The sequence below is a fragment of the Fundulus heteroclitus genome, chromosome 24 (genome assembly GCF_011125445.2).
Source record: "Fundulus heteroclitus isolate FHET01 chromosome 24, MU-UCD_Fhet_4.1, whole genome shotgun sequence".
Classification (NCBI taxonomy): domain Eukaryota; kingdom Metazoa; phylum Chordata; class Actinopteri; order Cyprinodontiformes; family Fundulidae; genus Fundulus; species Fundulus heteroclitus.
Window position 1 is genome coordinate 1926651 of NC_046384.1, and position 23644 is coordinate 1950294.

Sequence of the window (23644 nt, forward strand, 5' to 3'; positions counted from 1 at the left end):
ACTTAAAAGAAACAATAGAACCAGTTTTAAATGAAAACCAAAGAACAATAGTGGATTTTAAGGCAAGTTTTAAAGGTGGCCAGTGAAGGAGCCTCTTCTATAACTGAGGCCCTCTTTCTCTGAGCTTCCTCTCAGACCTCCAGGAGATGCAGCTCAGCTGACCTGAGAGGGCGAGTAGGGATGAAGAAGCTCAGAGGTGGGGCAGGGCGAGCTCATTTATACATTTAAAGACAAAATAAAAGGTTTTAAATGAACTCTTAAATATCCTGAGAGCCCATGAAGGCGAATAGGGGTGATACGCTCTGTTTTCTGAGTAGCTGTTAAAAGACGCGCAGCAGTGTTTAGAACCAGCTGTTTACAAACAGGCAACATGAGGAAGGCAACATCTGACTGGTGTTGCCTTCCTTTAACCAGGGAAACTGAAAAGATCAGCTGTAGGAGGCTCCACTGCCCCCTGGTGCAATATGCTTTCCAGTTCTGTTTCATCCAGAGATGTTCAGCTTCTCTCGTTTCCTTTGTCATTTACAGTTTTAAAGATGAAAGATTTCACTTTAAAACTATAAATATTTATCGATGTGCAAAGTTCTTAAGTTTAAGGTTTGACAGTACTGTAACTTTTGTTAGAAAAGTTTAGAAACTCAGGAACATCTTTTCTACAGTCGTCGTTTGTTTAAGTTGTTTTGGGAGAAAATTTATGAATGAATCTAAACAAAAAATATGGTACCTTATTTGAATATAAAGATGTTAAATTTGGTATTACATGTCAAAACAAAGATGTGGAACTCCTTTGTGGTAATATTTTTATTATTGGAATATTTTATATACAAAAGTGCAGATTCTTTAAGGTTTCTCCAAACTTTCAAGCATTTTCGAATTATTTAAAATATCTCTACGCCTCGATTAAGATACTGGAAAATAATACTTCCATAAAGTTTTCAGAAATGTTAGCACAATATATGAGCTGTTTTTTTTATTTTCCTTCTGCTTCCTAACAGCTGTTTTGGATGACATCTTATGTTTTCTCTCTTCTGCTGTGACCTCACTGATAATGTCAGCGTCACATTTTCACTCACCTTCAATTCCACCTCTGTAAACTTTAGGTTCTTGAAAACCATCCATAGGGATTTCACAGTAGAGCAGTGAAAGTCTGCAAACTTTCTAAAAACTCCTGTAGGATCTTTAAATGCAGGATGCAGCTGGTAGGGAAACCAAATCATGTTTAGTTATAACAGAATGTCCCGTAAAAGTAGAGGTTGTAACAAAACAAATTACAGTAGGGATGTCCTTTCAGTTTGTAGCTGTTTTAATAAAAGCAAAAGAATAAAATAAATCCAATTTCTCCTCAGGGTTGGTACACTTCCCTTTATCGCACAGCCTGCTGCGGCCAGATGAGAATATTTGGAAGTGGGCAGTGATTTATAAGCCCTGATTCTGATGGTTCGGGCAGGTTTGCTTCATTTAGTTCATTTCTAATTTTTCCCCAGTGAATCACAGCAAAACTGTTAAAAAAAGCACAGAAAGTATATCTTAAAGAAGACATGTTTATTAAAATAAGTAGTGTTTTGTGTGTTCTTTTAAAGACATTAATACAATAATATTTCTGCTGACTAAACAACCAGCATGATTTCAAGAGGTGTATTTCCTGCTCCACCTGTAAAGGATTGCTGTATCAGCGGCCCTCAGGTAAAAACATTTATGTTGTTAGAAACAGGGATGCAAACTCAAGAACGTGGCAGACCACCACAGAAATAACACGATAACACATAAAATAACCATGTTTTTCAAAGTGATTTTCTGTAAACAAGTCTAGATTTGCTCTTTTCTGCGGGTGCAGCTGTATTTCCCCCACTGTGAGACCATAGCGGAGTGTTTTCCAAACTTTCTGCTCTGAGGAGTCGGGCAGCATCGGAGGAGGAACTGCAGACTGCATCAGGTTGCTGCGTTTTAGTCAATATTCCGCTGCCAATCAAATGCTTACTTCACTCAGCGACATTGAAATGCATTTCTAACATGTTTCATTTTTTACTGAGATTCAGTTTCCACATTAACTTTAAACCCCAGTAGCGAGTTCATTTAGTTTTAGCAAACGTACAAAATCAAAAGTAGCATACAAAGTGACAAAATTGTACATATTTCTTGTGCACAATAATACTTAACAGTAATATTTATCAAAAATATTTCATTGAACAATCCAAACTTAACGGTGTTTAGCAGATTTTTTCTGTCTCTATGAGGAGTAAACGCTACTCGACTGAACAAAGAGCGACCGAGGAGCCTGGCCAGAAGCCAAAACCCGGATAAAGCGGCTCGGTGAAATCTATCTTGAGGGTGTGGAGATGGATGGGAGTTGCAGAAGAAGCTCTGAAGAAGGACAGGGTCCCAGCTGTGCGGTCCACATACACGCCTACTTTGTGGTAGAGAGCAGACGACGAGAAGGAGGAGATGAACTCCCGTTGGTGATCGTGGCAGACGGAATAACGGCCGTCGTCGGAGCAGCTCAGACTCCAGGACATGTCGTTGAAGCCAAACTCACAGTCGTTACTGCTTCCTTTGCGTCGGACCCCTCTGTAGCTCACAGCGACCTCCACCTTCCCGCTCCACACCACCTCCCAGTAGGAGCGGTCAGCAAGGCTTTCGTTGCACAGGACCTGGGGCCAGTAATCAAACCTTTCTTTGCAGTCAGGATAGGGCTGGACGTCGTCTACTCCAGTCACCTTCCTGTTGTCTTCAGACAGCCGGAGTTTTCTGTTCACTGTGTTCGTGTCGAGTGAGAGCTGGCAGGAATCTGATGGGGAGAACAACAACAAACCCCGTTACTGATCATTTACTGACGATGACTCCTGAATGAGTGACGGGACAATTTGGAGGATGAACGTGAGCTGCCTTGTTGCCATGGAAATGGGACGTGTCACCTCTGCTTCTGAAAGCTATCTGACTGGACCCTCTCACATTTACAAAAGATATGCCGGTCCTTGTGCTGTTTCTTTAGCTTCCCGAAAGAATCCATTCCTCTTAATTAAACAGAGAGCAATAATACGTCTAAAACTCCTCTCCGTGTTTTCCCGGTTACCAACAACATCTCACCGCTGCTTTCTCCAAGCATAAACACTGAAACACTGTAACGTCAGTCCCACTGGCATCTCGCTGTGTCTGGCTTTAGCTTTTTTTTTTTTTTATTACTTTTTTACATGGCCTTAAAATGGGCTCTGGGTCATGTTAAATGACTGCTTAATTAAACAAATTCACATTTAGGAGGAATCTACTTAACTTTTCTTTACTAGCATGACGTGTTTGCAACCCCTCATCCCTTCCCAGGCGCATTATAGATCAGAAGATTCCCAGTAAAGAGGTGAAAAGTAAGTCAAAGTTTTCCTACAGGACAGTTGTTTTTCCCCAGTGTCTGTGCAGTTAGTTTCACCCGTCCCCTTAACTATGTAATGCTCCTTTATTTGGTTAATGCTGCATCTGTTTTGAAGCAATATGGGATAATTTGTCCTGTGTAATGTCAGATAAACATGTCTGTCTCACACACACATATCAACGTATAGCCCAATATGAACACAATTACCATATTATTTGGACTATAAGTCAGATTTTTTCATAGTTTAACCGATCCTGCGACTTATATTCAGGTATGACTTGTATATAAATTTTAAATGGTAAATCATATCATACTGACCAAGTATGTTTTTTTTCCCTCTTTATGTCGCATTTTTTGACTGATGCAACTTATATTCTGGAGCGACTTATAGTCCAAAAAATACCAGACATAACTGATACTTTATCAGTCTATGTGGTCATTGTGTTCAGCTGAGGCGGTATATATTATATATATATATATTATATATTATATATATTATAACAGTTGTAAAGTCATCACCTGTGACTTTGTTTGCATTTTGATTGAACTGCGTATAATTTTAACGGTGTTTGTAGCTTTTCCTATGAGCAATTAGCCTAGATTCTGACATTTCTGTGGACATGTCTTTGTTCTACTATGAGGACTTACAGTGATTAAAAGAGATTTTAAAAATAGTTTAATTCCTCCCCTGGCACTGGGGGTTGGTGCTATGCTAGTGGTTTGGTTGAACTGTAGAGATGACTGAACTTTAGACGTGTGTCGAGGTGGTGGTGGAAGTTTTCAGGATAAAATATTTTCCAAAATAAAATGTTCTACTAACTGCAGTTAAAGTGAGAGCCTTGACGGACCAGTAAACAGACCTGAAAGGTCACCGTAAGCCACACAGGATGGAGAGCAAAGCCACATGCGGCTGGTAAACCACACTTTGGCCACTCTTCACTTAGCCGATGTTTCCCCCCAAAATTTCAAATGCTTCTGATGCCATTGATTTAATCAGATGAAAAACACACTTACACTTCCCCAGACCAGGTTTCAACCATTCGACTCCAGCAGGCTCCACCCTGAAAGGAGAAAGAGGTCAGACCATCATGTTGTTTTAGCAGGAAAACATGGACATTGTAAGGCTCTCAAAAGTGTTCACACCCATTTAAAATAAATGGGACCCTGATAAGTAATCTGAGATAAACTAAATATTATCAGATGATATAATGTTGGCGCATAAATGTGCAACTCTTTGAAATGTTTTTATTGTCTGAAATGAGCTGCATTCATAATCTCCTGGAAATCTCTGGCATTTTCAAAACTCTGTCATGCTGGTTCCCTGTGCAAGACCTTTGACCACAGATTGTTGCCACAGTCTGGCTGCAGAATACTTCCTAAGCAATGGGTAAACAAAAACTAATTTGCCCTCTGTGGAAACAGAAATGATTTTTTATTTACAGTAAATTCCTTTTCATAGGAACCATGAAGCAAACAGCTGTTTTGTAAAAACAGGACTAAGTGTGTGCAGCTTTCTCTCCTGAATCAGATATGGGTGTGGCTGCACACCTCACCATACCTGAGCGTTTCTGGTCTCCAGGGAGAATCCTCTGCAGTCAGCAGCCTCACGCCAGTTTCCCCCGGATGGTTGTAGCTCACGTCCAGCTCTTTCAGATGAGAAGGGTTGGAGCGCAGAGCCGATGCCAGAGAAGCACAGCCTTCCTCTGTGATCAGACAGCCTGAGAGGCTACAGACACGCAAACCCACAGTATGATAAACGAGGCTTATTATTAAAGAAGGTTAAAGAGCAGTGACAACAGAACACTATATTTAATGCAAACAACCAGTTTACAGGATATTCCCTTTTTACGATTCAAAGGGCCTAGATATCTCTATGGAACATGCATATTTAAGTTCACTGCACAAAAATTATTGAATTACTTGAGATTAATAAAGGAAGGACCTCCCTTAATTCACAGATGTGTAATGCATAAACAAATGGACAGTTATCTCGGGGCAGAATGGACACATGGATATGCTAGGAGCCAGACTAACAGTGACACGTATCCCAAAAGACAACAAGGAAAGAATCGACCAATCCTGGAGCAGGTCTTTGCTGATCCATATAAGCTCACAAAGAGTTTGGCACTCTATCCTAGGAGAACCTAGGAGAACCACAACAAAGTACGGTTAATTCTTAACAAATCCAGCAAAAGCATACTAACGTATACTGGCACAATTAACAGGGAGAAGTCATCTCCACCTCCACCATCCAGCCCCAGAGGACCCCTAAAGTGATGGAAAATCCAATGAGAAATGAGCAAAAATAAAGCACTACCCAGCTGCACCCAATAGGAAGACAGCACTTCCTAGAAACACTTTGGACAAAGGTGCCCCAGCCAGCCTTGAAAGACTTTGCCCCTAACTTCCCAGCCACCGCCTCTGCCTCATATTTTATACTGCACCCTGGGCCTAACCCAAAACTCTTCAATCTACGAAGTAATGTATTTAGTTATCCAGACCCAGATCTACACAAAGATTGCTAACCTCCTCAGTCTTGGAAAAAACTGTGTCCAAATTCAAATAGAGCATTCCAACCTTTTTCAGTTTCCTATCCTGGCAGCTTTGCACACCGCTGAAGACACGTGGCCACCCTTGTGAATGATGAAAATCATGGTTTGAAGATACTAACATAACCACATCACCAGTCTGAGGTTATAAAACCAGACACACTACTTCCCATGACTAGACCTTGATAATCGAAGTATGAATACTACAAATGAGATCACTGACAAGTGGTGGTGCCAGCTTGCACAAGAAGCAAGCTCAGTGTTGTGCCAAAATGGAGACACAGCTCTTGGTTTAGTTATACATTGACTGGATAGCCAATTAAAGCCACTCCTGTCCCCCTAAATGCCTCAAGGCACATGTTCATAAGCCTTCTCCAGGTCTACAAAGACCGTATGGACTGGAAAATCAAATTGCCAGGACCCCATGGTCAATTCCACATGGGTAAAGTTCTGGACCTTTTTTCCTTGACCCCCTAAGGGCCAAAACGGAGATCGGGGGCAAGCAGGTGGAAAAACTACACTGAATCTCCTAAATCTGTAGGTTGATTGAAGGTTTCCTCTCAAACATCCAGATACCCCCTTCTTTAGCAAGACAGCTTTCATCACCACTAGTTTGTAGTTTGTTTGAAGAACCAGCGGACATCTATCTCCAACAGACAATCCCAGTTCACCACCACTACCAGGGGACAAAGGGGCTGGCAAGTCTCATTCTATTGTCGCTTGAGCATGGAAGACAAAAGGGACAGATGACAATTATAAAGTTTATAATCACCTTTAGGCCAAAGGAGACTTGTTATCAAGGACATTTAATGGACAACAGAGTGTTCATTATTGTGTTTATTCGCCAAGCACGTATGCCAAAGAAAGATACACCCACAAGTGTAGTCAAGTCCTCCAGAGCACAAAGGAATCAACACATGTTTAAATGTAAAGGACCATATTTCATAACAGCCACTAGTTAAAGTTTATGTGTTACTTTTGATGTGTGATTAGATATGACCTCAACAAAACTGTATCTCTCTAGAGACTCAATTTAAATAGATTGAAAAAATAAAGATTTAATGTTTCAAGAACAGGTTACCTTAGACTCCTCAGAGTACAGTGTTGACTCCCGAGTCCTCCGGAAAGAAGTTTTACTCCCGAATCCTTTAGGTCATTGTTACTCAGGTCTAACTCTCTCAGATGAGAAGACTGGGAGCTTAGAACTGTGGACAGGACCTCACAGCTTCTTGGCAGAAGGTTACAGACACTTAATCTAAGAAGAGAAAAGTGGGAGCAGTACTACTTAAAATCTGACCTTTTCCACCAGATGCAATCCATCAGTCTATTTTTAATTTAAAATACAATTAGTTGTATACTCACAGGGCTTTGTTGGACACTTGGAGGACTGGTAGTAACTTCAAAAATGCCTCATTGGAATTGAAAAATTTCTTCAAATCAAAGTCATCCAGATCTTCTTCTGAGGACAGTAAGATGAATACCAGAGCCGACCACTGAGCAGGAGACAGTGTATTTGTGGAGAGACTTCCTGAACTCAGAAACTGTTGGACTTCTTTAACTAGGGTGAGATCATTCATTTCATTAAGGCAGTCAAAAAGATTGATGATTTTGTCAGCGGTCAACTCCTCACTCGTCCTCCTCTTTATGTATTTGACTGTTGTGTCATTGGTCTCTGAGCTAGGCCCTGTTTGTGTAAACAGGTCCTTCAAGAGATTCTGATTAGTTGCTAATGAAAGACCCAGAAAGAAGCGAAGGAACAAGTCCAGGTGCCCATTTGGACTTTTTAAGGTAATGTCTACAGCATTCTGGTAGAAGTGCTCTTCTTTGAGTTTTTCTGTTTTAAACTTTGGGAGAATTGTCTGTTTTTCTTCAAGTACATTGACTCCAGAGTTGATGAAGGTCAGATGAACATGAAGAGCAGCCAGGAACTCCTGAACACTCAGATGGACGAAGCAGAACATCTTGTCCTGGTACAGCCCTCTCTCCTCTCTAAACATCTGTGTGAACACTCCTGAGTACACTGAGGCTGCTCTGATATTGATGCCACACTCTGTCAGGTCTGATTCATAGAAGATGGGGTTTCCTTTCTGCAGCTGATCAAAAGCCAGTTTTCCCAGAGACTCAATCATCTTCCTGTTCTCTGGACTCCAGGGTGAATCTGTTTCAGCTCCTCCATCATACTTGACCTTCTTCATTTTGGTCTGAACCACCAGGAAGTGGATGTACATCTCAGTCAGGGTCTTGGGCAGCTCTCCTCCCTCTCTGGTCTCTAACATCTCCTCCAGAACCGTAGCAGTGATCCAGCAGAAGACTGGGATGTGGCACATGATGTGGAGATTTCTTGATGACTTGATGTGGGAGATGATCCTCCTGGCCTGCTCCTCATCTCTGAATCTCTTCCTGAAATACTTCTCCTTCTGTGGGTCAGTGAATCCTCTGACCTCCGTGACCATGCCAACACACTCAGGAGGGATCTGATTGGCTGCTGCAGGTCGTGTGGTTATCCAGATGAGAGCAGAGGGAAGCAGTTTCCCCCTGATGAGGTTTGTCAGCAGAACATCCACTGAGGTGGACTCTGTAGCATCAGTCAGGATCTCCTGGTTCTGGAAGTCCAGAGGAAGTCGACTCTCATCCAGACCATCAAGGATGAACAGAACCTGGAAGTGTTCAAAGCTGCGTATTTCTTTGGTTTCAGTAAAGAAGTGATGAACAAGGTCCACCAAGCTGAACTTTTTCTCTTTCAGCACATTCAGCTCTCTGAAGGTGAATGGAAATATGAAGTGGATGTTCTGGTGGACTTTGCCTTCAGCCCAGTCCAGAGTGAACTTCTGGGTTAAGACCGTTTTCCCAATGCCAGCCACTCCATTTGTCATCACTGTTCTGATTGGTCGATCTCTTCCATGTGGGACTTTAAAGATGTCTTCTAGTATGATTGTGTTTTCTGGTCTGTGTGGTTTCTTGGATGCTGTTTCAATCTGTCGGACCTCATGTTCTCGGTTGACTCCCTCTGTGATGTAGAGTTCTATATAGATCTGATTAAGATGGGTTGGCTTTCCTGCTTTAGCGATCCCCTCAAAGACATGTTGGAATTTTTCCTTCATGTTGGTTTTGAGATTACTTTGGCAGTTGATAGGAGAACCTAAAATAACAAATAAGAGCAGTTAATGTATAAGTAGTCCCTCTTCTCCTCTGGTTGTAATAACAGTAATAACAGACTAAAACATTAGGTGTTAACTCTTGGGTCCAACAGCAAGGCTACTGCTAAATGAGAAATCCAATGGTATACTGTTGGTGAGCTGACCAGACCAGTTCAGTAACAGCTTTTCGGTCCTCTTGCTCTTCTTTTGAGATTTTGGCAAGATGTGGCTCTTTGCCTCACACATGAGGAGCAAACTACCTTCTCAGGTGGTACCATAACTAGTGGTGGGTACCGAAACTCGGTATCAAAACGGCCCCAGGGTAATGTCAGAGGGTCCTCAGGGACTGACAAGCTTCAGCCTCATCGGTCCACTAAATGGCATTTTGAAGGTTGCACTCAATGTTTCATGGAGACTTCAACTGAAACAACATTGTTTTGCTGATCTTCTCCACCTTAAGAAACACACGCCGAGGGGACTGGTGGGAGGGGCTAAGGTTTTACTCTCACATGTTCTCTTGGCTAGCTTTTATCAATCCTGTCGGTTGCCAACCATTTAGCAATTTTTCAGAGCACACTAGTGAGTTTTGTATTCAAAAGTGACAAGCAATGGATCTTTTTTCAGTGTTGTTTGAGACTTTGGCAACCCATAAAGCACCGATCACTCTTGGTTTACCGTCTCTTCAGTGAAACATCAGCTGTGAGCCCCTCCCGCTTTGAAAGCTCTGACAGGCAGTCAGTCAGTCAGCGTCGCTGTGCTGCTGCAGCAAGCTCAGCTTGAAGTCTGTTTCCCCATTGAAAATGAGCCACGCATGAGCAAAGTTTTCACTAGATTATAAAGTGGGATGTAAATATAACATAAATCTTTAATGGGAAAGTTTTTTTTTCACTTAAATAGATCCTCCCTGTAACTGATTCGCAGCCTCTGATTATATAAATAACGCTATTTATATAATATTTTTATTGCTCTATTTCTATGAACATTTATCTTGTGCTTTTGTTCCAAATGCTTAGAAAATAAACTTTTGGATAATGATTTGGTTTTTTTACACTTTTGTTTGATTAAAAAAAAAGTATTGATAATAGTACCGATAAAAACTGGATTGATAAGGAGTTTCGTTAAGAGTAGTAGTGTCGATAAATCCTTAACAATACCCATCCCTAGCCACAGCTAACCTGTTTTACCATCTCTGGGCTAATCCACTGGCCTTAGTACCAATAGGGTGTTTTCACTGACGTCACTGGCCAACTTCCGGTCCGCCATATTGGGTGGCACACTTCCTTATCTCTAGTTGTCTTACACGTATTATCGTATCGCGAATGGATAAGTACGCCAGCACGCTAGAGCGACCAGATAAGGACGTATATCTGAGGAAATGTTCCGTGATCGACCATATGGACCCGTATGCCCTCCACGGTGCCTTGTTTAGCCGTAATCCAGATGATTGGCCAAATGTAGAGCACGGCGACATAGTGCATTACCTGGTGTTCAGTGAAAACCCTCTGCACACTCTTGAGGAAATGAGAGCTTACAAGGATCTAGAGGCTCACAACCAGTTCACATCTGGTTATGTACATCAAGGAAATCGCCATCATACGTGGACGGGTGAGTTTTAATAAGATGGTAAAAATGTAAACAATCCGACGCAAATGTGTTGCACCGCCCGCCGGCGGCGGGCGGTGCGCGAAGGCGCTTGGCTGCGGGGCCGATCGACGCCGCTCGCGGCTTTAATTATTTAAGCAGAACAATGACCAGTGCAAAATTAAGTTGTATTTACCGTATTGGCGCCGGTAGGAGCTGCAGATCATAAAGCCAGCAAACAGTGGGAACACAGTAACTCGTTCAAAGGTAAGCTGCGTACAGACGGGTTAGCACATGCTAACCGTTAGCGCTAACAACCACTCGCGCATGTAATGTACTTTTAACTTGCTGCTATGTGTTTCAAACGTTTAGAACACACTCTCATTGACATCGGGATACTGTGGAAAGTTATGTTCGGTCTTACAGCCGCGATCCAAGCGAGCCGACGATCTCTTTATCTCTGTAACTCGTTCAAAGGTAAGCTGCGCTCAGCCGGGTTAGCACATGCTAACCGTTAGCGCTAACAACAACTCGCGCATGTAATGTACTTTTAACTTGCTGCTATGTGTTTCAAACGTTTAGAACACACTCTCATTGACATCGGGATACTGTGGAAAGTTATGATCGGTCGACTTACAGCCGCGATCCAAGCGAGCCGACGACTCTTTGTTATCGCTAACAGTTGTTCTCCGTGGTTGCGCCTCCAGGCAGGAAAGCGGTGGAAAATTAATCTGTTTCTATGTTTTTCCCATGGCGATCATGTGTTGCGCTGTTACAGCCCACAATACAGCAACGGTTTACCATGGTTGAAATCAAGTTAAGGTGAAATTAATCAAATTAAAACACGGCTGAGAGAGGGAGTACAGTATGCGGTAGTAATAGGCAGTAGAGGCGGCGGAGGCAGTCAACACGACAGCCGTGGAAAGTAATAAGTCATAACGCCCAAGCCCTATTATTAATATATTCTTCTTATATGTTTTAAATACTTAACAGTTAATTACCTGTGACAAAGTGAGCACCGCAGACTCTGGCGTATTCCAGCTTAACACCGTCCAAATCGGACCTGGATATCCGTGTCAGCCATAGGTGACGGCGTTGTTCAGACAGCTGGTTTTTTTTTCACACTGATTCACTATTACGGCTGGTAGGCGATAGAAAGCGTTGATCTCCACCTCCACGGGCCGTGCAACCAACCATTAAACACGTTTTCCCCATTGTTCACTTCCAATACTGCCTAAGGCGTCATACAATGCAGGTCAACGGTGCGAAACGACTGCCACCCAATATGGCGGACGCGCTGAGTAGTCACGTGAGCGTGACGTCAGCTGAAAACACCCTATAATAGGAAAATCTTCAGGTCCTTCAGGTCCTGAAACTAAAGCTGGTCTTTAATGCCCGAAAATCCACTAGCCAAAATGCTATTAGCTTCTGGTAATTTCCGGTTGCGATTTTTCTACAAAAGCCTGTTCCAAGAATAAAGCTTGATCGTTTTGCTCCGCCATCATTCATTAGTGCTATGAGCCTTATTCCCACATTAATATGGAATATTAATGTTGATTTGTAAACGATTTTAGCATCCGATCGCTACAGCGACTCCTAGCTCCTGGAGGTAGAATCGCATTAGCCAAATCGGCCTTCCCTAAAGTAAATTATTTTACTGGGCAAATCATTCTTTAAAATATTATTGACTCAAATAATGTTTTGTGTAACTCAGGATTTGCATTGTGAATGGATTAAAACGCATACCAAATGTTGTTCTGAATTAGTGAAGCTAATTTAACCTCAATTCACATTCTTTTAGATGAACTTTGGTTCTTTGACTTAAACAAAATGTTATTTAGTCAAATAAAGTTTTGTTTAACTCAGGAATTGCATCGTGAATGGATTGAAAACATGCCAAATGTTTTTCTAAATTAGTTAAGCTAATTTAAATCTATTCCAAGCTTTTTGATCAGATCTGCAGTGAACAGGATTCACTGAATTATTCTGGTTATGATCAACTTTCTGACTTTTGTTCTGTTTTTGCATGTAAATAGTTCCTTAGCTTAGCTTCTTTTTATCTTTATTTTGCTTAGTAGTTTAGTTAAGTTTCACTAGCCTAGTAGAGAGGATTTATTGACTGAAATATAGTGTTAATTCAGATAAACAGCATTATATAGTGATGTTCTCTGGATGTTCATTTTATTTCTGTTATTAAATTCTTGGACTTGAAGAGAAGTTGTCACTCCTTTATTCTATGTGTGTGCAGGTTTTGCTGTTAAAAAGATCGCTAGTGCTCGAATTCATCCCTTTCAACCATTGTCCTGACATCAGAGCTGATCATCACCAGACAATACTTAACAGACAGAGAGTTATTTATGAAACATTAAATAACTTTAAACAGTGTGTAATTGCACAACTTCATCATGCTGCTTTTTACCTCTGTTCTGCACTCTGGTACAGCTACTCTACCTCAGCAAAACATGACAGATATTAAGACGTCACTCAGAAAAACTGACGGCAGTACAAGTTTTGCGATCCTTCTGATAATTTTCAGGTCGGCAACTTGTTAGCTTAGCTTTAAGTTAGTTTGTTTAGCTTGTTCTAGTATCCCAGACCACGCAGGGCCCTAACCCCTCGCACGCACCCTAGTCTGACGGACACCGCCTCCTTTGGGGTGTATGGAGCTAAAATGGTGACAGCTTGCAGCGACTTTGAAAAGACATTTGGCATTGTAAAGTCAATTGTTGAAAAATTAACCATTGAAAAATCACTTGCAACGACATTAAAAAAAGAGATTTGGCATTGAAAGATTAGACATTTGATTCCTTTTTCCAGGTCACTTGACACATCATTCCGTGTTGGTCTCCAACTTCCTATAACCAGGTAAATCCTGGTTACATAACAAGACAATGAACCAAAGCGGAGTGCATCATTTAATCACTTACTGTTGTGCAGGCGTTCAGCCAGCTTCTCCTGCTTCATCTTCCTCAGGAAGTTCACAGTGACGTTAAGCAAGGCCTCTCTGCTCCTCCTCCTCCTCCCCTTTTCATCTTCATCTTCATCCTCACCCTTCAACCCCTCCTCATCTTCCCCCTGACTCTCTGAGCATTCTGGGTAATCTGGACTCAGAAGTTTCTTGAACTCCTTCAGCTCGCCCTTCAAAAAAGCGACCATGTCTTGTTCCAGCTCCTGGAAAGAAAGACCAATCAAAGGGAGACGTTGGACTGAGATCTAGAAGCCAAACATCAGAACCACGTTGGACAGGCTGAAGGTCCTCTGGTCTACAAAGTCCAGCACGGAGAGGGCCAAACAGAACTAACACTAGTAGTTGTACATGTACAGACCATAAATATGGAGTCCAGCTGCGCTTGATGCCTCTGGGTAGATGGACCACTGTGACCCTCTGGGCTCTGCTGGTCCTCTCTGTGGAGGAACCAGAACCAGTTAGCTCATGTTATGTCTTTCTAAAGTGAAGATGCAAAAAGTCATTTTGGTTGAGAGCAATTACTGCCAGAACGTTCGTTAGTTGTGTTGCACTGCAAAAAAGGGAACTAAATGTAGGTAAAAATTTCTTGAAATGAGAACATCGTTCTTTGATTTTAGCAGCTAAATAGGACTATTTGCCAGCGGGATATAGTATTTTTTTACCCCTAAAATAAGATAATTAGATATCATGCTCTTGAAATAAGATAAGATGAGATGAATTGTTCTTGTTTTAAGTGCAAAATTTGTATTCTATTGGCAAATAGTCTTATTACCAGCTCAAATCAAGGAAAAAATACACAAATTTCAAGAAAATGTTACATACTTTTAGTTCCCTTGTTGCAGTGTGAACAGGATTTTGACTGAATAGCTGGGTCTGGAAGTGTTTGTAGGGTTCAACTCTGGTGGATGTTGTCCCATCAGCTCTCTGCAGTCGCTGGTAAGGCCTCCCATGAGTCTTTGTGTAGCTGCAGCAGACTAGTGGAAAGCTCCCGGTAAGCTTGCCTTTGACTCAGATGTCTCTGAATCTTACTTTCTGAAGATTTAACATGTCGCTGGAATGTGTTAAATTTACACATTGAAACATTTATGCGCCTATATTCCTACAAATGTCAGACAAAATGTCGAGGAAAAGCTGAGTGTTTTTTGTTGACGTCACCACCAGGATTTATCGTAGCGTCTACTAGTTCGTCTCGTGGTGGAACCGGACCCGCTCCACGTTGATAACCTGCCCTGCATCTGACCCTTGTCCTTTATGGTACTCTGGTTAAACACATCTGTGCTGTCCTTCCTCTGACACAAACTATTGGCTAATCTCTGTGATTTACTCTGTGCTCTTTGCGCAGATCGCAGGGTTCAAAGAAAACTCCATTTCAATATCTTTACTTTTCTAGACTTCATAGATTTTTCTGGTAGGTTTTTATTTATTTATTTTTTACAAAACTCTGGACATTTGAGCAGAAAACTTATAAGAAGACAAGTTTTATTATCTGTATAGACGGTGCGGTACAATTTCAAGCCCACAATACGTTAGAGGAACCATAATAGATTTGACAAATTCTTTAGAACTGAGAAATTGTTTTGTGGATTTAGCCCTTGGTTCAGTCCCAAAAATAATCAGTGATCTGGACAAAGCATTGACTCTGATAATGAAACAATCTTCTGCTTTTGTTCTTGTCCCTTCCAGGGGTCTCCTCAGCAAGTCATCTGTCTCCATCTAACCCCATGGCATCCATCTTCTTCTCTCACTCCAACTACCTTTAGGTCCTCTTTAGGAACTTTCTTCCACTTAGCTTTCACCCTGTCCATCAGAGCCCATCCTTGATGCAGTCCCACCTTGACCTCACCTCACCACCGTCCTACAGCTCTCCTCCACGTCCTGCACCACCCTAACATACTTCCTCATGCAATACCCCCCCCCCCCCCCCCCCCTCAGCACCCCGCCATGCTTTCTCTAGATCAAAAAAAAAAAAACAATGCAGCTCCCTCTGAGCCTCACCGGTCTTCTCTGTCAACATCCTCAAAGCAAATCCTGCATGTGTGGGACTTTTATCTGCTGCTCACAGGTTACCTCAGTCTCTGCTCTTTCTCATACACTGCAAAAACAGAACTAAAAATAAGTAAAATTTTCTTTAAAATTAGTGCATTTGTCCTTGATTTGAGCAGGTAAATAAGATGATTTGCCAATGGAATAAGATTTTTGCACTTAAAATAGTAAAAATTCATCTCCATTATCTTATTTCAAGTGCAGGACATCTAATTATCTTATTTTAGGGGTCAAAATACTTATTCCGTTGGCAGATAATCTTATTTACCTACTCAAATCAAGGATAAATACACTAACTTTAAGAACATTTTACTTATTTTTAGATCGGTTTTTGCAGTGTAACTTCACTGCAAGTCATCAACTCTATTCCTTCCTAGATGCCACAGCTCTGATAACGACATACAACATAAAGTCTGCAAAGGTCAGCAACTTTCCATTCTCCATCATTCTTTCCACACTTATCCAGACATGGAAAACTAGAAAGCAGAATTCCAGACTCTTAACCTTCTAACATTGCACAGGAACCTTAAAGCTGCTACATTTGGGGATGTATAAAGTGAGTAAAGGCAGGGAGTACGGCTGCAGAGCGAAGCTTAAGAAACACGATAAACTGTCCAGCAGACTGAATGCAGACCAGCTGGAGCAACTAAACGATCTGCTTATCACTGACAGAGAACAAAGAAGATCTTCAAACTTCTGCTTTCATGGGTGCAGAGACCAGGAGCCCTGTTTTATTCGCTAACCAAACTCTTCAGGCTCATATTATTAACCTCAGTGTGGTTAGTGTCAGCTGTTCTGCAGCTAGTGGCGCTGGAGGAGCCGTTCATAAAAGCAGTAAATCTTTCTTCCCTAAAAGTTTAACCTAAGACGCGCCTGAACAGGAGCATAGAACTGTAATGCATAGAATGTGGCGATCCGGCGTGTTCCGATCCTTCATGGTCCAGTCCTGTCGTAGCCCTTAGTGAACTTAAACGATTCAGCCCGAGCTCACCTGAAGTCAATTATAAAGCCCTTTGACACGTCGCTCCGCAGGGAGACACCGCTGGGACAAGAATCCGGCGCAGGTTCTGGTTCTGGTTCTGGTTCCTTCCTGTGAACACAGATGGTCTGATGAGCAGGATTTGGAACGGGGCGGCAGGAGACGTCTGCCAGACGTGACGGTAAGACCTGAGCAGCCAGAAAGTGCCCAAAGAGCTAGAAATGCCTGCTGCTCTATTCCTGCCTACTTCCTGCTGTCAGGCAGGTTCTGGTTGCTGCTCTGCGGTCACGCATGTCTCAGAACATCGTCAGGTGAAACAGTCAGATCAGTAAAACCCATTACTAAGATGAAATGCACATTTAAATGCGACTAAATCTGCTGCAGCGCTTAGAGAGAGCTCACCTCTGTTTAGACGGCCGTTCTGCTTTAAAACCAACGGAACGACCAATCGACCTGTCGCCCTGCAGGGACACACAGCTGGGCCCAGGTTCTGGTTCTGGTGACTTCCTGTGAGCACAGAGGGTCTGATGAGAAGGATTTGGATCGGGCTGGCAGGACGGGTGTGGCGTGTTTCACAGCCGTCCTGCTCTGGAGCCCAAAGACCTAGAAATGTCTGCCGCTCTATTCCTGCCTACTTCCTGCTGTCAGGCAGGTTCTGTAGAGCTTAGAGAGAGCTCACCTCTTTTTAGACGGCCGGTCTGCTTTAAAACCAACGGAACGATCAATCGACCTGTCTCTCCGCTTCCTGTGAACACAGAGGCGCTGGTGAGAGAGCGCTGAGCTCTGACAGGGAGGAGAGACCTGGACAGTAGGGCTGAACGATTTTGGAAAATAATCTAATTGCGATTTTTTTTCTTAATATTGCGATTTAATGCGATTTTTTTCCAGTTTAATTTATCATGTCTTTTTAAACATATACAAGCAACAAATCAATTTGTTTCATCGCTGTGCAGGTTAGTTGCTAAAAGACCCACAGCATCTAAACTCAGAGCAGAAATTATTGCGTTCTGCCTACAATATATTTTGCAATTTTGACTTTTCTCTGCGTTAACCACAAGCAACAAAATGGCCTCTAAATAAAGATGTTTGTAAACAAGGACTATTTAAAACCAGAACTTTTAATGTTTCTATTAATCAGAATATTATTCAAGAGAACAGCTTTTAGTTGATTTGGACATCAATCCCTTGTTGAACATAAAGTGCAACCAACAAGCAAGTCTATGTATTAAACTGATTGACCTGTACTTAATGCTATGTATGATTATATAAACTCTAAAACAAGTAATAAAGTTAGATTATGTCACTGCTGCAACTGTCTTCCCTTCCATGTGGAGGCAAACCCACTTTAAACATTTTACCAACACCTAATGGACGTGTCTAATTCACTAATTGTTACAGAGCCAAAAATTGCAGACTCTGCGATTTGGAAATTGTGTTTTTTTAAATCGCGATTATATTGAAAATGCGATTAATTGTTCAGCCCTACTGGACAGTCAGGGACGGGGGGGTCTGACCTTTGACCCTTGGGTCCTCCGGGCTGAGTGGATCCAGAGGGAGGGGCCTCTGGGTCTTCACACGGGTCCATGCTGCTCAGCTCACGCACCTTCTGCCTTCACCTGAGGAGGAAACGTTCAGCGTTATCTGGTCGGCTCCTGAAGCTGCTGCGGTTCTATTCCCAGGAACCCGACCCGATGAATTACAGAGGGTGGAACAACGCACCCTGGAGATTTGCACCTACAGCCTGTGTGCCCGACGGCCGAGGAAGGTCCGGCGTCTGACGCCTCGTGCTGTCTGATGTCCCGGGGATGGACTAACCACCGCATGATGCCAGACGGCTGCCGGTAAAAACTGACCAATGTCCTTAAAGCTGTTAAACGCCCCATAATTAACGTGATGCGGGTTGGTTTACAGCTGCTGGCAGGAAATCCAACAGGTAGATCACTCACTCCTGTGAGAGAAGACGAGCCACGCCACTGATCTAACATCATTTCATCCTGGTACGCTCCACGCAGGCCTGGTAAGAGGTCGACGCCAGACACAGTCCACTGTGGCTCCGCCCTCCTCCAGGAGGAGCTAACGCTGCAGGTCAGCTAACGCTGCAGGTCACTGGGTGCAACCTGCTGGGTTCCTGAGAGAGAAACTCTGAACCAGCCTGGAGGATAAACTAGACTTGGCTGCATCAAACTAACTCTAGGCCCGTTTACACTACACTTTTTTAACCGAGCCGAGACCAGTCTGAGCTTGGATCAGTTAACCAAGCCAAGACGACCGTTTACACACCACACTATCTCGGTTCCTTGGTTGCTCCTCGCCTCCTAGTGGCGATCTGCGGTACTGCTGCTCTCTGGGATTGAAGGCGGGACGGAGCAAATCAAAATGGCGGCGCCCGTAACATTCAGGATGTTATGGTTAGACAGAGTCGGCTTTTGGGACGTGGATAAGACAAACGAACGTCTAATAAGGATTTACAGACGCAGGAAACAACGACAGACACTGAGGTTCATAAGCAGATTCATCTCTGGAAACCGTGTGGCACGGTAAGGAAGCTAGTATTATTATGAATGTCTGAAATTTGTCTGAATAGAGTGTTAATTGGGACGTGCAGCCAGACACGCCGGAAAACCCGCAGACAGTCAGCTGACTGTAAGGGGATGACGCGGTCTGCTCATGCGCTCTTTATCAGATAACTGGGCCAGAAATAAAACCAGGCCAAGACCTGCTCAGGAACTGGTCTGCAGTTAGCGCGGTCCGGTTCAGTCTGCTGACCATTTACACACAAGAGTTCTGGAGAAACTGGAGCTTTCTGGAACATTTCCTTCAGGGGAGACTCGCTGCCGATCGGCGCTACCACCACGGACTGGACCGGAGTTGCCACAGCCCAGACGGTCCGATGAAAAGTATTAGCGCCCCTCGTTGACCTTAAACATCCAGCTCTTTCTAACTAAATATTCACCTGCTGACGTCTAATTGAGGTTATTTTATATTTGGTTTGGTTTCAGTCATTTAGTCCTCCTTTAATCAGCCTCTTTCTGATTGGTCAGGCATGACCTGCAGGTCTCATGGTGGTCCCTTTTGAGGCCTCAGGCGGGTCTGTGGACCTCCTGGTGTTCTTCACTCTCACTTCTACAGTCAGGAGCGGCAGACTGGACATGTGACGTTCAAACAGAACCTCCCCCATGATGGCGGGTGGAGACGTCCTCCTGGCGTCACACAGCCTCTGTGTGGCTGATCTTAGCCTTCTGAAGCTGGACAGAAGGTCAAATCCGTTTATTATAAGCATTTTACTTTGCTTTGTTTGTTTGCGCCACTGCAAGATGTTCAATAAGTTAAACACTGTTGCATCCAAACATGTTAGAAAACACACAAACGCTGCCATGTGGCATTTTTCTGCACACCTGTGAGTGAACAACGTCTTAAAGGCGCAGCTCTGAACATTTATCTGATCTGCTTCATGAAAAACGATCCTGAATTACACTTTTTTTTCCAGTTTGAGAATCTGAAAACCAATCAGGTTCCAGTCAAAAACTGTTATTGATTCCTCTACAGGCTCCATGTGAACCATGAACGTAGGAAATAAAGTTTTATTTTCCTTTCAGAAATCTATCAGCACTGGTTTGCTGGAGGAGAGCCAGCGGCTGAGCTTTATGACGCTCTCTCTGTGGAACTGATTTATCTTTATTATAATAAAGTTAAATCAGCCTTTAGACCAGGGGTCACCAACATGGCGCCCGCCCTCCAGGACCGAGGATGCCTGTTAAAAACACAGCAAACCCCCCAGTGAGCTGCACCTAAAATGTTATGTTAGTTAGTTCTTTCTTTTTAATCATACTTGTAATAATATAGATTTAAAACGATGAATGCATTAAAAACATGTTTATATTACATAAAGTTAAGGTGAGCTCTGACTCTTCTAGGTCAAAGGTCAGCTCAGGTGATATGACACACCTATGAAGCAGGTCTCGGTTTCTAAAAGGTTGCTGAGCCCTGCTTTAGGACAATAACGCCTGTTTTAAACACTCTGGTGGTTAAACGGAGGCCTTTCCTGCAGGGAGCCGCCAGCGCAGCTCAGGCCGCCTTCAGCGCGTCAGTCCGCGGGGAAAGCAGCGGCCCCTCTCCGCCTCAGAGGAGAGGAGCTGAGCCCAGATTCCCCCCCAGCGGAGCAGCGGCTCTTCCTGCGGGAATAAAGCGACCCCAGCGGCTCCAAGGTTCCCTTCAGAGGGATTTATGCGCGAAGAACGGTAACTGCGCCACAGCCACGACGAAAGCGAAAGTAAAACTTCCGCCGAGTTTGAAAAGCGCGAAAAGTTCAGACAAAGCGGAACATCTTTCAGATGTCATGGTCAGACAGTCCATAGTATAACTACCTGTAGAAATAAAGCTGGACGCTGTCAGTCATGATGCTTTCTGCGGCGGATCGCGGTGCTGGAGACGCTTTCCGGTGGCGGAGCGGGGTTGCCAGGTCTGACAAAACCCCGCCCACCTCCATAAAAACCAGCCTGAACCAGCACCTCTGCTCACAGAAAGGTAATGAGTGTCAGACAGGTGATAAGAACCCCCACACACACACACACACACCATTTGAATCATTATAATTAATAATTAGTGTCCTAAAGCCAAAAAGAGCCCAACAGATTTACTGTCACAAATGGAGCCTTACTGCTTTCCTCATGCTGCTCCGCTTGGTTTATAAATGCAAAAAACTTTATTAGATTTTATGCTGAGACTATTTCATGTTCAATGGACACAGAAACGGGTAGAAGAGGAAAATGGAGAGAAACAGATGAGATAAAACGCTAAAAGGGAGAAAAGGTGAAAGAGAAAGAGGAGAGAAAAGGTAGAGAGTGATGTAACCCTGGTTGACCTAAGTTCAGTGAATCATTTACTTCTTCTCACTACCACACACACCTTCACGCTTTGCACATTCATTCTGTGAACATCATCCACACACATATCTAATAAAATATTTTATAATAAAACCATCTCTGGAGGACTGGGCCAGGTGAACCAGGAGAAGAGAGGATGCTGCCCTCTAGAGGCCGTCAGTGAATCCACCTGGAGCTACTATGATCACCTGGTCACTGACATGCTTCAGCTTCCACTGCTGTGTTTTCACAAGCTCTGCATAGAACATATTAGTCGGTTTACTATTATAACCATATGCACATACTAGAACTATCTTTATTCTGTCAGTCCAACCCAACCACCATTTGTGTTGCTAATATGCTTCAGATTAGAACCTAGAAACCTATAAAACAAGATCATGACTCCAGACGAATGAGAAGCACCATGACTAAAGGACATTAGATCGCCACATCCAAGTTTCCAAAATGTTGTCGCCTCACCAGACGAGTGCATTTCTTGGAAGAAAAATCTATTTGCCTTCTGCTCCTTGCAGTTTAGAGAAGTAGCCTTATGTTTAACATTATTTTTTAATCCACTGGTGTTTAAAAGTAACAGGGACAGCATGGATTAAACTGAATAAATGTGCAATAACCTCAGAATCAAGTGTTGCAGAGCAGCACAAAGCCCTACAGAAGCTTTCACACTCAGGGGAGACTTGTGGTGGTGGTGGGGGGGGGGGGGGGGGCTTTACAAAACACAAATACAGCGCAGAGAAACACACGCCAAGTTGTGCGCCTGCCAGACCGCTTATTGACCTTACATGGTCTCCAATGGAGCGAGAAAAGTAAAGTAAAGGAAGGAGGAGCAGAGAGGGTGAGAGACTCCTGCACACGTTTAATAAGGAGGTTTCCTCGCTTTGAGGAACCACGGGTCAGAACTGACTCAATTAAACAAGAAAATGTTTAAATATGGTTAACAAAGAGCCAGTGGAGACGAAATGCTAAAATGTTCTTGAATTCAGATCTAGTGTACCCTGCATAAAGTCAAGTTATAAATCCTAAAACAAATATTGAGTTTCTTTGTTATGTGAATAACAAAGAAAACAAAGAAAAGAGTTGACTTTTTTTAACTCTTTTTTTTCTTCATAGAAGGTACACCTGGTCTGGCGTTCTGTTAACTGTGACATCATCCAGAGAAGACAGATCACCTGCTACTACCATCTAATGTAGAACAGATTACTAGATCAATGTGTGCTTCTGTGCTTTTTTGTTTCTCTTGTTGTGTCTCTGTTCTGTCTTCTGTAACCCCAGTTGGTCGAGGCAGATGACTGTTCATACTGAGCCCGGTTCTGCCGGAGGTTTTTTCCTTCCCGTTAATGGGGAGTTTTTCTTCCCACTGTCGCTTCATGCTTGCTCAGTATGAGGGATTGCAGCAAAGCCATGTACAATGCAGACGACTCTTCCTGTGGCTCTACGCTTCTCCAGGAGTGAATGCTGCTTGTCGGGACTTTGATGCAATCAACTGGTTTCCTTATATAGGACATTTTTGACCAATCTGTATAATCTGACCCAATCTGTATAATATGATTGAACTTGACTTTGTAAAGTGCCTCGAGATGACATGTTTCATGAATTGTCGCTATATAAATAAAATTGTATTGAATTGAAGATAGCCAATGCATTAAACAGTCAATTAGTAAATTTAAAAATCTACAAGAAAGTAGTTTCGGTTCAGTATAGTGGTAGTGCTGCTAAAGCTACACCTGCAGGTTCTTTGTGGGCATGGCCTGAATTATTTTCCCTGGCTGAAAGCATCCAAAATAACTCTACACTGATTCTAGATCAGCTTGATAACAGGAACTTGGCTTTAACATGTCATTTGACACCATTAAACACATGCTTTTACTGGAAATACTTGACTTTTTAGGCTTTGGGGGAAAACTTTTGTGAAATGATCTGGATGTTTTATAATAATATCTAGAATTCAGTTTTCTTTTTTACTGGTATGTCCCCCAAATTTCATGTATGCCAGGACAAGGATGCCTAATTTCAACCAAAATGTTCATCTCAGCCATTCTAACACTCATTGTGCTTGTTAGTAATAATGTTTTAAATTATTGTTTTTTATTATATTATTATTATTTAAATTAGCCTATTTTGTCAGGAATAACTCGTTTGGCACAAC

General features: G+C 42.8%; 1 protein-coding gene across 1 annotated transcript; it reads right to left on the reverse strand.

Annotated features, from left to right (window-relative positions):
• Window positions 1-1342: 1342 nt before the first annotated feature.
• Window positions 1343-21096, reverse strand: LOC105921074 (NLR family CARD domain-containing protein 3). The gene is made up of 12 exons (XM_036128277.1): window positions 20983-21096; window positions 18133-18234; window positions 17298-17363; window positions 17021-17125; window positions 16631-16729; window positions 13955-14033; window positions 13556-13799; window positions 7273-9049; window positions 6992-7165; window positions 4920-5087; window positions 4376-4422; window positions 1343-2785 (listed from the first exon to the last, which is right to left on the reverse strand). Exons 2-12 carry the CDS (start codon window positions 18201-18203, stop codon window positions 2244-2246), a joined length of 3372 nt encoding a protein of 1123 aa, XP_035984170.1. The 5' UTR covers window positions 18204-18234; window positions 20983-21096; the 3' UTR covers window positions 1343-2243.
• Window positions 21097-23644: the final 2548 nt, after the last annotated feature.

Coding starts and splice junctions, on each gene's coding strand:
- LOC105921074 (XM_036128277.1), bottom strand. CDS start 18,203: ATGGACCCGTGTGAAGACCCAGAGGCCCCTCCCTCTGGATCCACTCAG. Junction 17,364..18,132: donor GGAGGACCCAAGGGTCAAAG/GTCAGACCCCCC, acceptor CTGTGTTCACAG/GAAGCGGAGAGACAGGTCGA. Junction 9,050..13,555: donor GGCTGAACGCCTGCACAACA/GTAAGTGATTAA, acceptor TTGTTATTTTAG/GTTCTCCTATCAACTGCCAA.